At 32.9% G+C, this 14,159-nt stretch overlaps 2 protein-coding genes and 1 long non-coding RNA gene across 4 annotated transcripts; 2 read left to right on the top strand and 1 right to left on the bottom strand.

Moving 5' to 3' along the window:
- Nucleotides 1-106: 106 nt before the first annotated feature.
- Nucleotides 107-7,768, top strand: LOC146934326 (calcineurin B-like protein 7). Of its 2 annotated transcripts, XM_085706197.1 has the most exons (9): nucleotides 107-232; nucleotides 346-428; nucleotides 527-586; nucleotides 696-804; nucleotides 900-952; nucleotides 5,734-5,814; nucleotides 5,951-6,063; nucleotides 6,852-6,946; nucleotides 7,438-7,768. In XM_085706197.1, exons 1-9 carry the CDS (start codon nucleotides 163-165, stop codon nucleotides 7,590-7,592), a joined length of 819 nt encoding a protein of 272 aa, XP_085562323.1. In that variant the 5' UTR covers nucleotides 107-162; the 3' UTR covers nucleotides 7,593-7,768. The 2 variants fall into 2 exon arrangements, with proteins under 2 accessions (XP_085562323.1, XP_085562324.1); XM_085706198.1 differs by lacking the exon at nucleotides 6,852-6,946.
- LOC146934327 (uncharacterized) lies at nucleotides 2,772-5,125 on the bottom strand. Its single transcript, XR_015007734.1, has 4 exons — nucleotides 4,986-5,125; nucleotides 4,701-4,796; nucleotides 4,341-4,569; nucleotides 2,772-4,203 (listed from the first exon to the last, which is right to left on the bottom strand). It is a non-coding gene; the product is annotated as an uncharacterized LOC146934327 (long non-coding RNA).
- Nucleotides 7,769-10,100: 2,332 nt separating the features above from the next.
- Nucleotides 10,101-12,998, top strand: LOC146934325 (phosphatidylinositol 4-kinase gamma 2-like). The gene is made up of 2 exons (XM_085706195.1): nucleotides 10,101-12,058; nucleotides 12,285-12,998. The coding sequence occupies exons 1-2, from the start codon at nucleotides 10,679-10,681 to the stop codon at nucleotides 12,660-12,662; spliced, it is 1,758 nt and encodes a 585-aa protein (XP_085562321.1). The 5' UTR covers nucleotides 10,101-10,678; the 3' UTR covers nucleotides 12,663-12,998.
- Nucleotides 12,999-14,159: the final 1,161 nt, after the last annotated feature.

Genomic DNA, 14,159 nt, shown 5'->3' with positions numbered 1-14,159 from the left:
AGCTCAAAGAAAGTGGTGGATACAAATGAGCATCAAACCAAATTGAGTGGATACTGCTACACCAGCTCTATATGGCATATGTTCTTCTAGTCAAATCGCAAGTGCACATATATATATGGTTAATTCATCCCCAAAGTCTGGGAACATAAATAAGTCTTTTTGATGGGGTGTGCTTGCACCAAACCGCGATTCCGGCATGAAGATCCAGCAATTCTTGCTGAACAAACTTATTGTAAGCTTTTTATTTCTTTCCAATATTTTGGTATTATGTGCCAATATTTTGTAGTTGTGAAGTACTGAATTAATTAACATTTTTTTGTGTTTGTAAACATCATATTCTTCCAGTTAATGTTTCTGAAATTGAAGCATTATACGATCTCTTCATGAAATTAAGCAGCTCCATGGTCAATGATGGGCTTATTAGCAAAGTAAGCTCTATAAAGTTGAGGCTGATAGCCAGATACCATAATAAAAATTGTGCAAGGACTTATTAGCGGTGTAGTTAATTAATATTGAACATATGCAGGAAGAGTTTCAGCTTGGCTTATTTGGAAGCAGCAAGAAACAAAACCTCTTTGCGGACAGGGTCAGCATAATATATATTATTGATTTGTGTACATTATATTAAACTATTACTATATTATTATATTATCAGAGTATATACCATACACTGCTTTGACTAGATTTGTAAGCAGGTGTTCAATATATTTGACTCAAAAAATGATGGTATGATAGATTTTGGAGAGTTTGTTAAAGCTTTAAGCGTTTTCCATCCAGCAGCGCCTCAACCACAAAAGGCAGCTTGTAAGAGTTCATCTCTCAAGAGAGTGTGTGTTTATATTAATGTCTTATAAATTAATTTGTATTAAAATCTTGATAATCTAGCTCTTTTGTGACAGTTGCATTTCGACTCTATGATATATGGCAAAGAGGCTTTATTGAAAGAGATGAGGTATAACAATGAGGTTTTTGTGTTTTGTTTCTCTCTTTGTTAAATGAATTTAGTATTCTTAAAGAATTTCTTTATTATTATCTTGAAACTCATGTAATTTGAGCGAAAGCTATTTCTCCTTCGCTCTTTCTAAAAAACCGGATCCTTCGAATTCACCACTTCAGACAAAAACTTTTTTTTTTTGCCTCTGGACGGTGCATCCTGGTGAACCCGCACCTATCCGGTTGTTTAGAAAGGGTTGAGGGAATAAAATTCTAAATTAGAATAAAATCCACTAGGTATCTTTACAACTTGAAACTCTTTGGACCGACTACGAAACTAAGTCTTATGGACCTGGTTTATTAAATAACTTTAATACAAGTTTTCTATCATTACTAGATCTTTTACCCGGGCTACCGCCCGGGACATTAAAAATGGAGAAGCTAAAAAAGTTATGATATTATTCATTACATAAAAAATAAAATAAATAAACATAAAAAGTATTTAAGGGCGTACAAATATTGGGTCACACATTTTCGAATATCTCCTTATAAACTACATTTGAAGTGGTGCTGATACAATCCCCATTGTCATCCGTTAATAATATCTTCAGACCATTGCAATGCCTATAACATTATGAAGGATGATCTATTTTAAGATCCGGCAATGCCGAAATTTAAAAAACCAAAATGAGTCTTGAAACAAACATGTGAGAATAGTTATAGCGTTATAGCGTTATAGCATTATGACAGAATATCTATTTTAAGATGCAAGAATGCCTCAATTAAAAAAACCAATATGAGTGTTGAAACAAACACGTGACTGTAATTATAACTATATGAATGACATGCTATTTTAAGATGCGGCAATGCCGGAATTTTGATCTGCTAAAATGAGTTTTGAAACAACCCCGTGATATTAGTTTCGTCGATACAAAACTACTACATATTTCGACATATAAACACGTAGGATATATAAGTAAACAAAAAACTAACATAAGAAGAATGAAACTCAGTTACCAAAAATACATACTTGAAGCTCAATTATTCAAAAATACAAACTAATATGTATTAATGATCACAAAAAAGTAGACTTAACATGATTCTTTCTTAGGGATGGATCATTCCAAGTTATATACACTCCATCTTGACTGCACAAATTAATATTATGGATGGATGTGCTCTCAAATGAGGGTGCCAAACACAATGTGTCGACAACCATGGACGTTGGAAAATAGGCAAGTGTTTGGCTCAAGACACATTTGAAGCACACTTATCTTGAGCGCCGCAAAGGGGACAACAATTACTCGCTTGTGCACCAGACCCATTCAGTAAAAAGAAGAGGAGAAGAAAATGTATGAGTAGAGTTTAAAAATGAATAGTAAAAACACTATCCACATGACACTTTTCTTCATAGCTCTCCTACTCATTAACTTTTCTTTACAGCAACTCATTCATTAAGCTTCTTTTTAACAAACATTATAGATTCACTAAGCAACCCCAACAAAACAAACTATATTGAACAATGAAATGGGAAATACAAATGATATGAAAAATAAACAAAACAAATAATGCCATATTTTTTGTCCCACGTTCAATTAATATGTGGACCAACGTTTCTTGTGTCACTGCTGTTTGACAGTGAAAGAACTCATTCAACATTCAAGCCTTGAATAATTTATCAACAGGAAAGCAGAAGCAAAAAAAGAAAATCTTATCTATGATAAAGAGGATTAAATCATTCTAATGGATAATTGGATATGATAACTGAGTACTTTATTATTCTAACTAATTTATAGTTTACTTGTCCAAACCCAAGGATAAAGATGACTATCACAATCTATATTCAAAGGACAACAAAATCTTATCTATAATTTCGCACAACTTATTAATTACAAACTAAAGAGTTGTCCACGTTTGTTGAGATTTTTTTTTAGAATCATCAAAATTTATTCACAGCAAGCATGTGCAAGGCGCACAACACAAATCGCAAACAGGATAGAACTGATAGACCAGAAAACCCCCACACAAAAGCGACCACCTATTAGCATAGTAACCTGTCTAAAAACAAAAATTAGAACTTTTCATGATGTATGTCAATTAAAATGGACATCATAACTTACTAACTTAGTAGCATATGAATCAATAATGACTTGAAGCAAAATTACACATTGTACATAACTTCTTCCTCTCTATAGTGACCATTAATATATGATATTTTTCAATGTCTATGCAACATTATAGTTTCAGAATCAGTTTATGAGTATGAAAGAGTATAACTTCTTTTGCATCAATGAACGTTGAAGTTACAGTTAGGAATCTCATGTTAGCAAATATAATGAAAATATATCTATTACTTTTGCTGCTCATGGTTTTTGTGTTCTGTTGCTTAAATTATCAAGAGATTTCTGATAATTCTTGGAATATATTTCAGCACAAAATTTAATTAAATCAGTATGACATGGAGTCCACTCTTCATGTTTTTGCTTCAAGCATGTTAATATCACCAAACAATGTGTTAAAATCAGCATGACATCTAGCTGAAAAGTTTGGATTACATAAAAAAAAAAATTCGGTGCTTTTCTATAATCAGTGCTTTAAAAATCAATGCTTCTCTGTAAATTCTTTTCAAAAAAATCAGAAGCAAATTTTAGAGGATCCTAAATAAACTTCTAACTAAAAAAAATTATATTTAAAGTGAATATGAAGGCTAGAGAATCGAAGACAAAGAATTGGTGACCAATACAATACAAATAACACAAACCGATACAAATAATTCATTAGAATGATCAGGAAAAAATAACACAACTGCTTATAATTAGACGTGTCAAATTCATCAATGAGTAGACAAAATAGAGAAACCATGTCCAAAGGGTTCAAACCATGATTAATAATCAAACTCAACGGAAATTCAATTCATCATCTAACAAAGAGAAGAGAGTTCAGCAATATGATTAACAAAGTCAAACTGTGAAATGCATTAACTTAAATGTACAAAATAAATTTAGGTAGTATTCTTCTTTCAAGCCAGTCACAAAGTTCTGAAATATGCTTTAGAACATACAAACAAAGCAGAGGAAAAAGAAAAATAATCAGCAAAACAAACAATAAGGCTGAAGAAGTAATGTTGCTGCATCATGGACTGAGGTTACGTTACAGTTATAATCGATGTTCTTTCTTATCACCATGAGCCCATTTACAAAATTATGAAGCCACTTGAACCTTAATATTGCATATCCTGCAGTTGTTGTTGTAGCACAAACTCCCTTGCAACTATGAAGAGAAAAAAAAATAACGAATAAGATTGAAGGTAAACAATCAAAGAATGGTACACAATACACATACATATAAAATATGCGAGTTGGAGGCAAAGGAATTGCACATGAATGTGAACGGAGACCGACAATTACCTTAGCGGCGAGATATTTAAGGATGGTTGAAAGGTAAGTAGGAGCACCATCGCTGATTGGCTCAACATATCTGTCGCCCTTAAACCACCGATCGATACCAGCAGGCAGTATACTTCTTGAACTTGATGCCACTATGCTTCTGATATTGCAATCTTCTTACGCACCTTAAGAGGATCAACGCAAGCATTGAGTTCAATAACAATGATGCTGCTCTTTTCCTTTGTATCACCTAACACACAAACAAAATATGGTCAACTTGAAACCTTGTAATAATATAATATAACAACCTTTTTATTTAATTTAATTGAAAGAGGGGAGATTTAATCATGATGTAACAGAGCAGGAATGGAACACTATAACCTTGAATTCATTGTAGTTTAGATCCAATAACTTAGCATATCTATCGATCTGATCGCCGAAATCATGTCCAAACATAGTGGGAAGCATGACAGCGCCCTAGCACATGAAAAGATTACGATTAATTTCAACTATAAAAAACATCTTCGAACCAAAACCTATAAAAAAAACGTAAACAGAACAAAGATAATTACATATTCTACATTGAGAAGAAATTTGTGATAAAAGAATAAAGTTTGTAGAGAAAAGGAGGAAGAAGAAGAAGGATAGAGTAAAAAAAGGGTATACCGAATCAGAGAACATCCATTCATCTTCTTACAATCTTCAACTGTTCTTCCTTGATTCAATCCCAACTAAACCAAACCACATCTTGAACAGTGGAAACAAAGAACATTAGAAAAGGGAAGAGGAAACAGATTCTGTGAATTGGAGAAGAAATGGTAGTGAGGGTGGGCGGTGAAGAGGAAACAGATTCTGTGAATTGGAGAAGAAATGGTAGTGAGGGTGGGCGGTGGAGAACAGTGAAGGATGTAAGTCTGTGCCTTCAAAGGTTATGCAACCTTGGAATGACCGCATTTATGTAAATTAATGCGCTTTGGGTAACAGCAAATGTGCTTTAATCACTTGACTACATGGATATAATAACTCTACATATATACATATTCAGATTCATGATGTATCATGGATATAATAACTCTACATTGGTATAACCAAGAGTTTGGGAAATAATAACAACATTTAATGCAATCATGAAAGTTTGAAAGTGGGAAAGGCATAACCAATAGTGCATGATACGTAACAGGCATGGGGAAAATGAAAAATTGAAGTCTGATCAAATCAAAGGATGAGATGAGATTATTTGATCCAACGGCTAAGCATGATTGGCGCCCAAAATGGTAGGTTTAGGGTTTTGCAATGTTATTAGCAATGTTAACAAAGATTAGAAATAAGTTAGATAATTTAATCTATCGCATGGCTTTGATTTTAACTTTCTTGACGGTGAAGACTTGTGTCTAAGTTACTTGTGTGATGGAAGGTAAGAGAGATGATACTGGCACTCCTAAGCGAATCTGATTTGGTTCTTTCTCATGATATAATTGAGGTCATAATTGATAAGGTAACTTTTTCATTTGTCTTTCATTTTTTCTTCCCCTCTCCAAGAGTTAATTATATATTTTCTGCTTGAAAATTGCAGAATTTAGCTCTTGGGATTTTCTGGTTTAATGTCCTCTAACCCCTCTATAATGGCACAGGCATTTCAAGAAGCTGATTTAAAAGGAGATGGACTTATTGATCAAGAGGAATGGGAAAGTTTTGTTGCTCAAAATCCATCCTTACTGAGGAATATGACAATTCCATATCTAAAGTAATATCCACTTTTCCTTTCATGCATTTCCTTCTAGGAGTCTTTGTGGATAGGTTTTGTTAGTAATCGTTAGTATTTGAAGTGGAGATGAAATCTCTCACTCTTTCTCACTTCACTTCTATATAACACATAATATATTCCTACCAAAAAATATGACATAAAAACTACCAATTCAAGAGATTACCCTTAACAGGTCATCGCCCCTTCCTTTGTGGTACCACGGTTACATTATCCTCATTTTGGTAACAATTCAAGGACCTCATAATGTGGTACCACCGTTACATTATCCTCATTAGTGCCAAACAACTTATCTAAGATGTACGTGATACTTGTAGATTGGTCCAAAGTTAGAATCGAAAGTACAAGAGTTTTGTTTCAATACCTAGATCAGTATGAGAAATCTTCTAAAAAATTCACCTAAGAACTTCATTTTGAGTGCCATTATTTTCGTGACACTCAAATTAACATCAGTATGATTGCCTTGTCGTTGGTAGGTTTTAACACTTTTGCATAAATAATCTTTTTACAATTCTCAACGGTGTGTCCAATAATATGACAATGAGAGTAAATTGAACGAAGCTTCTCACATTCTACTCATATGTAAAGAAGAAAAACCCTCTCATCCCATCATAACTTCATTATGCAATGTTCATATGGCATCAATGTCAGCGAGGACCCTCGCAAAATAGCCTTAAACTTTACCCTTTGTTTCTGTGTCTAAATCAATTGAGGATCCCACACTCTCGGCAATCTCAACTCGACTAGCAGTATATGCATGTTTCTGCTAGACTGGAGTCCACAATAGCAAATGCAAGATATCAGGATGCATGGATCGTGCTTCCACAACCCAAACGCTTCTCAAAGGTTCTTACAATCATCAAATGTAAAATGATGCGAAAGTGGTTTCCTATGAAATTTCTTAAGAATATTAAAAATAACACTTTTTTTAACTATACCTAGGATAAAATTCTCATCATTATATTCTTGGACAAAATACTACTGTAGTATTTTTTCATGACTCAAAACCAACACCTTCTAAACTTCAGAGTCTAGCGCAAACCTAGATTATTAACTCAATACTGACATGTGGCATGTGGTCTAAGCTTTATATCATAATAAAATTTTGAGTTGGACCTAAATCAATCTTACGAAACCACGGTGATACAATGATTTTGTTGAAACTCTGGAGGATAATTTTGTTTCAAAATCAAGGCAACTCACTGTTATTATGACAATCTCACTGTTAATTCCGACAACCACATAATATATATCATCAATACGGTTTTGTTTGAATATTAGAAGTGGATAAACAATATCTAATTAAGCTTTGTCATATTTGTGGTTATAAGTAACACTTGCCTTTGGAAATTGCAGGGATCTTAATATGCAGTTTCCTGGTTTTGAACTGGTATCAGATATTGAAGATAACACAATCGGCATTCCATGAGAAAGAAAATGTCTCTTTAGAGGAGAATAACTATTTATGCTGTCAGCTTTATTATTTACACAAAATGAAAATAGCTAGCTAATATTATAAAACTCGAATTACTGATCAATTATGTTAAGATACTAAGATATTAGATCGCTCATCGAATTGGTGATTACACCAGTTAAATTGATAGGCATCAAACTTTGTAAATTTCATGCTAAAAAACTTGAGATCCGCAGAAGAAATAACAAATAACAAAGTATTGTGTCAATATTATAGGTTGAAGTTCTTCTATCCGGAAGAATCGATTTTTTTTTTTTTTTTGGGAAATACTAACTAGTGTCACCAGACACCAGTTAATGAGACTAATATAGAAATTTTGCATTAGGAAGTGATGAAAAACAGAATGTTCCATTCTATGAAAGTTAAAAAAGTTGTTTTTTATAAAAAAAATTCTATTTTTAACTTTCTTAACTTGTGTCTCAAGACACTAGTTAGCATGACTCTTTTTTTTTTATCTATATTGTTTGGACGGGTTTAGCTTACTCGTCAACGCCCTAAGAAAGAAACACACACCCAATGAATGGGGTTTTTGTTGTCGAGGAAAACCTAATGAACGGATTAGTAACATTTTTTTAGGTGTTAGAATGGATTAGTGACATAGTATATACGTGGAAAGACACTCATACTAAAAAAACAATAAATATAAATTAAAGAAAATGTTAACAAATATATTTAGAACATTATTTAAACAATCAAATGATGTAAAATTTTAATAGAAAATTGTGTACTGATTACTTTATCAAGTTCTATCATCAAAACACGTCTTTTTTATCAAAACTTTAGAGTTTGATGATAAACCTTCGCCATCTTTTATCAATTTTATCTCATAATTAATAAAATTTGAGTATATTAGATGATACCTCATAATTAATAGTGACTCAATATCACATTATGGTGTTTATACTTTTACACTACGAGATTACGGGAAAATATTTAAAGAATAGGAAATGGGGGATCCACTTCAGTCCCATACACATTATTGAAGTTTCTAAACATGCTTTCTTTTTTCAAAAGCTAGACCCATATTTTAATTTTATAAATAAAATTAATTAAAGTATTAGTTCAATGAATATGATCCTTAAACAACAAAAAGCAAACCAAAATGAGTATACATCGTAAATATAGCTCCCGGAGACAAGATAAAGCAGTTATCTATTACATATGCCCAATGCTTTTGTGAATCCGAAGGTATCTAGATTCTAGAGGATCAACGTGGTTGCAAGATTTTTCGTGCCATTTTAATTATTTGAATATTTTTTTTCTTGTATTTTGTTTTGCAAAAGATTCATTCATAATTAAGTTTCTCTAAATATAAATTTTCAATAAAATTAATTAAAGCGGGTTAAATATATACATATAGTACCAACTATAAAATAAAATAATAATTTTGATGCAAAAAAAAAAGTGTCCTGCGTCGCTGCCACTTCCACCAATGTTCAAGGCCATTCTTATACAGAGCTATGTCACAAAAATGTGAAAACGCACACCCAAACACACACAAAAAAACCATAAAAGCAAAAAATAGATAAAAACTGATAAATGAGCAAGCAAAGTACCAAAGTAAATAGATAAAAAAAAAACCATAATTGTAAACTTATTTAAGGATATCAAAAAATCGCACAAAATTGAATATCATTAGATGTGTTTGAATGCTCTTTTATAAAAACCGATCGGATCGGATCAAATTTTGAATTGATTTTTTAAAACTGAACCAAACCAAATCAAACCACTTATTTTAACTTTTTTTATTGGTATGATATATTACATTTATATTATTCATTGATTTAGACTTTTTTTTAATACTACTCATTAATTTAATTTATTCGATTTGTTTTTTTTACTATCTCATATGTTTCAAACATAATCGCATTGGAAATATAACAATCTTAAATTTCTTCAAAAAAAATTTATACCCATTACGGTCTCACCCCGCTCGAATGATTAGTCCTTTTAGTTGCGTGCTTGTTTACACGGAATAAAACATAATCGATAATTCTTCTTCCGTAGGAATAATTTTTAATCTATTATATGTTATATTTTACATCATATTTATTATTTTACCGTGTCTTTATAATATTATTATTAACTAAAACATTACAATTTATAATTTGGGTATAAAAAATTAATCCAAAATAAATCACATTAAATTGGATGAAATCGAATTTTTTAAATTAATCATCTAAAACCAAACCAAATATATTAGGCAAATGTTAACTTGTGCCCTAAGGGCACATGTTAAGGAACTCATTAAAGAAATATACGCATCAAAAGTCATGTAGTCAACTTCTAGAAAGTTAAAATATCATGTTTTTCAATGCAAAGTTTCTTTTTTTGGATTCCTTAACATGTGCCCTAAGGCACAAGTTAACATGACCAATATTAATTTATGTCATAAAAACTGATCAAAGCCGCATCGTGAACATTGCTAGTAGTACATACTAGAAAATTCTAGATAAATGGATAATAATTGATAACATTTAATTAGATTTAAATTTAAATTTACGCTGAATTAAATAATTTGGGTTTGGTTTTATCTCAAAACTTTACCGTATATAAAGGCAACAACGGCTACGATAACACTCTCTTTCGTTCTCTTATTTTTAGACGATTTTTACACACATACTCTCTCGTGTTTGTGTTTGAAGCATCGTTCAATTTTATCGGAAGAGAAAAATTCTCTTCCTCACAGATTATAGATTATTCACAACTTTCTCGGAATCGCTTCCATTCATAAGCTATTCTTCCTCCTTCATTCTCCTTTGGTTCTTTCCTTTCGGTTAGAATCCCCTCTCGCATTGCTTTCATTTGTTTTTTCATCCTTTTCGAGAGCCAGCACTGCACCGTACATTCTTTTTTTTCACCAATCCCTTTCTTGGTTTTCTATTTCACTATCTCTTGATCATAAGTATATATTTTATTTCTTAGATTAGGTTTTTTTGTTTGGGTTCTTTTCAAAACAACAAAAAAAAAAAAAGGACTTTTTTTGTTGTTTTCTTCTTACTTGTTAATTGTTAAAGTTTTTCATTATGTAACAATAATTCAAGTAAGAAACTAGCAAAAAGTAGTTTTTTTTTGTTACCCGAAAGAAGAAAACAATTAGGGTTTCAACATTGAAATTGAATTATGTCGGTTGCATTGAGTTCTATTTGCAACGAGAGAGTATATTGGGAAGGTCAATCAGAACATTGTTCTGTTGATCCAATCCTGATTTACCTAACAGTTGATAGTGTTATTACACCGATGCGTGTTTTGGAGTCTGATTCAATTGCTTCTGTCAAATTGAGGATTCAGCAATGTAAAGGTTTTGTGGTGAAGAAACAGAAGCTAGTTTTTGGTGGCAGAGAGCTTGCGCGTAACGATACACTTATTAAGGAGTATGGTGTCGCTGATGGCAATGTTCTTCATTTGGTTTTACGCCTTTCGGATCTTCTTTTTATTGTTGTTAGGACGGTTTCTGGTAAGGAATTTGAGTTTCATATTGATAGGCGTAGGAATGTGGGGTATCTTAAACAAAGGATTAGGAAGAAGGGGGAAGGTTTTATTGATCTTGAGGAACAAGAGCTTTTCTGTAATGATGAAGAGCTTGATGATCAAATTCTCTTTCATGATATATGTAAAGGTGATGATGATGTAGTTCATTTGATTATTAAAAAATCAGTTAAGGTTAGAACTACAGCTATTCACAATGATTTGAAGCTTTCTCTTGAAGCTTCGATACCGGAGGAGAGAACCGATCAAAGAGCATTACAATTACAAGTAGAAGATAATAATAATAATAGTAATAATAGTAATAGGAACAAACAGATTCAGATAGCAAAGATACCACCTGGTGTTGATTTCTGGTTGGAACCTATTGTTGTGAATCCCAAGATCAATTTTTTGCCTTTCCATTGGGACTTGATCAACTCCACATACGAGGGTTTGAAGAAAGGAAATCGTCCTATTAGGTCCTCGGAAGGAACAGGAGGGACTTATTTTATGCAAGATTCAACAGGTCAGCGGCATGTTTCAGTTTTCAAGCCCTTGGATGAGGAACCTATGGCTGTGAACAACCCAAGAGGCCTACCAAGTTCAACAAACGGCGAAGGTTTAAAAAGAGGAACAAGGGTGGGAGAAGGAGCTTTGAGGGAGGTTGCAGCTTATGTGTTAGATCATCCAAGGAGTGGACCGCGTTTGGTGACAGGTGAAGAAATTGGGTTTTCTGGTGTTCCTCCTACTGTTATGGTGCAGTGCTTACACGAAGAATTTCACCACCCAAATGGTTATGCTTGCTCATCAAAACATGTTAAGATCGGATCATTACAGAAGTTCATGAATAATGACGGTAGTTGCGAGGACATTGGACCTGGGGCGTTTCCGACGGAGGATGTGCATAAGATAACTGTGCTTGATATAAGAATAGCCAATGCAGACAGACATGCTGGAAATATTTTGATCAGAAAGGAGGCAGGTGGCCAGATTAAGCTCATTCCTATTGATCATGGCTATTGTCTACCAGAGAAAGTAAGCAAAGTATTCTAATTTTTGAGAGTTGATTGAATTGCCTTGCATGATATATTCTCACAAAATTATTTGTTGCATTGCAAATTGAAACTTAATTTGTTTTAATTAGCTAATGTGTATTATATTAGTCGGGAGTTGCATTGATCTATAATAGTCCACCTCCTGCTAAAATTTAAGATTCTTCGCATTAATTTAATGTGGACTCGTATGGTTGTTTTCTCTGCAGTTTGAAGATTGCACATTTGATTGGCTTTACTGGCCGCAAGCACGCCAGCCTTACTCACCCGAGACGGTTGATTATATCAATGCTTTGGATGCTGAAAAAGATATCGAACTTTTGAAACTTTATGGATGGGATATTCCGCTTCAGTCTGCACGGACACTTCGCATTTCCACAATGCTATTGAAGAAAGGGGTTGAGAGAGGTCTTACTCCCTATGCAATTGGAAGCATCATGTGTCGGGAAAATTTGAACAAGGAATCTGTAATTGAGGAAATTATAAGCGAAGCACAAGATTCCTTGCTTCATGGCATGGAGGAATCGGCATTTCTTGAATCCGTCTCCCGAATCATGGATTTCCGTCTTGATAAGCTCACAAAATAGATAATTTTCCTTTTTTTGATTTATATATTGAGAAGGTAATATTTGTATGCAATGTAATTCTTTGAATGACTCTAGTCCATTTTTGGATGGACTGCACACAAAATCCGGTGGCTTGATTGATGTGTCCTGGACACCTGAAGCTCTTTTTCATTTCTGGCTTCTTTGAACTGTTTTTCTTTCTTTCTTCAGGATTGTACTACCAGGTTTAACAGTCATTACAAGGTCTGAATAAGATGATTTATACTAAGATGAGATTCTTAGGATTGACTGTAGATGCTTGACAAAGTAATTGGATCTGTCATTTGTACATAATAAATGTGATGTGTTAGGTGTTTATGTTTTGCTTCTAAAATAGTCTTATAATTAAAACTAACCTGTGATATTTTTGTTACAAAAATAATAGAACTGTGCAGTTCTTACCATATAGCACATATGTCTATTATTTGCTGTGGTACTTTGTTTGTAAGCACGGGTTGGTATTCCATGCCAAATATATCTGGCCTATATTTCACCTGACCTAGATATATGGTATAAAACCTTTCTTTGCCAGCTTCATTGTGACTTTTCCAGCCAAAACAATTTTCAATTTTCTTCAAGGATCATTGTTAGGATTATGAGGGCGAAATGTTAGAATATGTGCTTCTCAACATAAAATGAGTGAGGGAAGAAGAGTTCATTCCTTCATATCCATAATTTCACTAAGAAATTAGGTAAATTATATTATATTGCAAGAAGAATTATTGTTGATTTAATAAATCAAGGAATACTAATGGTTTAACTCTATCTTCAAAACATAACATAGAATTATGGATGAAAAAGAAAGTGCAAAGCTAATTTAATTTATAGACAAGTTCATGGATTTCAAATCACAAATAGTGATGGAAAATCAATTCAAATTTTTAAACAAATGTAAGTGATGAAGATTTAAGAAGTAAATTCTAATAGGTGAGAGATGTATCTTGCCCTTGGAGAATTCCACAACATCACATCTATCCCCCTCTTCATCCCTCTCTATCATCTAATTTTTCAGTTTTTTTCCCTCTTCATTTTCTGTCTCATTCCATCCTCATTTTTTCTTGGAGTAGGGGAATGCACGAATAATAAGGCCCGACTCAGGATTGTCTTTTCTATAAATATGGGTTTGTAATGAGTGTAGCATCTCTAACCATATCAGAGAACACTACCGTAGATCATCATTTGTAGTGATATAAGTGTCTTCACGATTTGTAACTTTTGACCCTGGTATTCAAGTTTATAGTTTGTTGCACAATTTGGGTATTCAAGTTTATAGGTTGTTGCACAATTTGGGATAGATAAGTTACAATTGTTGTAATCATATTTGAGATAGATAGTTGATACATTTTGTTGGTGGGATTTTTATTTGGAAGTAGGCAATAGCTGCTTAACCAGAATGGTTCTTGTGTGTTCTGGGTTGAGACCCTCTCCATTTATTAAAAGAAATGAGATTGCGATTAGGAAAGAGATAGACACAAAAAA

The sequence above is a fragment of the Medicago sativa genome, chromosome 4, assembly GCF_051527215.1.
Source record: "Medicago sativa cultivar Bolivia chromosome 4, Bolivia_mono, whole genome shotgun sequence".
Classification (NCBI taxonomy): Eukaryota; Viridiplantae; Streptophyta; class Magnoliopsida; order Fabales; family Fabaceae; genus Medicago; species Medicago sativa.
The sequence above is the reverse complement of the archived record's forward strand: the minus strand, read 5'-3'. Positions and strand labels throughout refer to the sequence as shown.

Coding starts and splice junctions, on each gene's coding strand:
- LOC146934326 (XM_085706197.1), top strand. CDS start 163: ATGGGGTGTGCTTGCACCAAACCGCGATTCCGGCATGAAGATCCAGCA. Junction 429..526: donor ATGATGGGCTTATTAGCAAA/GTAAGCTCTATA, acceptor GAACATATGCAG/GAAGAGTTTCAGCTTGGCTT. Junction 587..695: donor AAAACCTCTTTGCGGACAGG/GTCAGCATAATA, acceptor ATTTGTAAGCAG/GTGTTCAATATATTTGACTC.
- LOC146934325 (XM_085706195.1), top strand. CDS start 10,679: ATGTCGGTTGCATTGAGTTCTATTTGCAACGAGAGAGTATATTGGGAA. Junction 12,059..12,284: donor GCTATTGTCTACCAGAGAAA/GTAAGCAAAGTA, acceptor TTTTCTCTGCAG/TTTGAAGATTGCACATTTGA.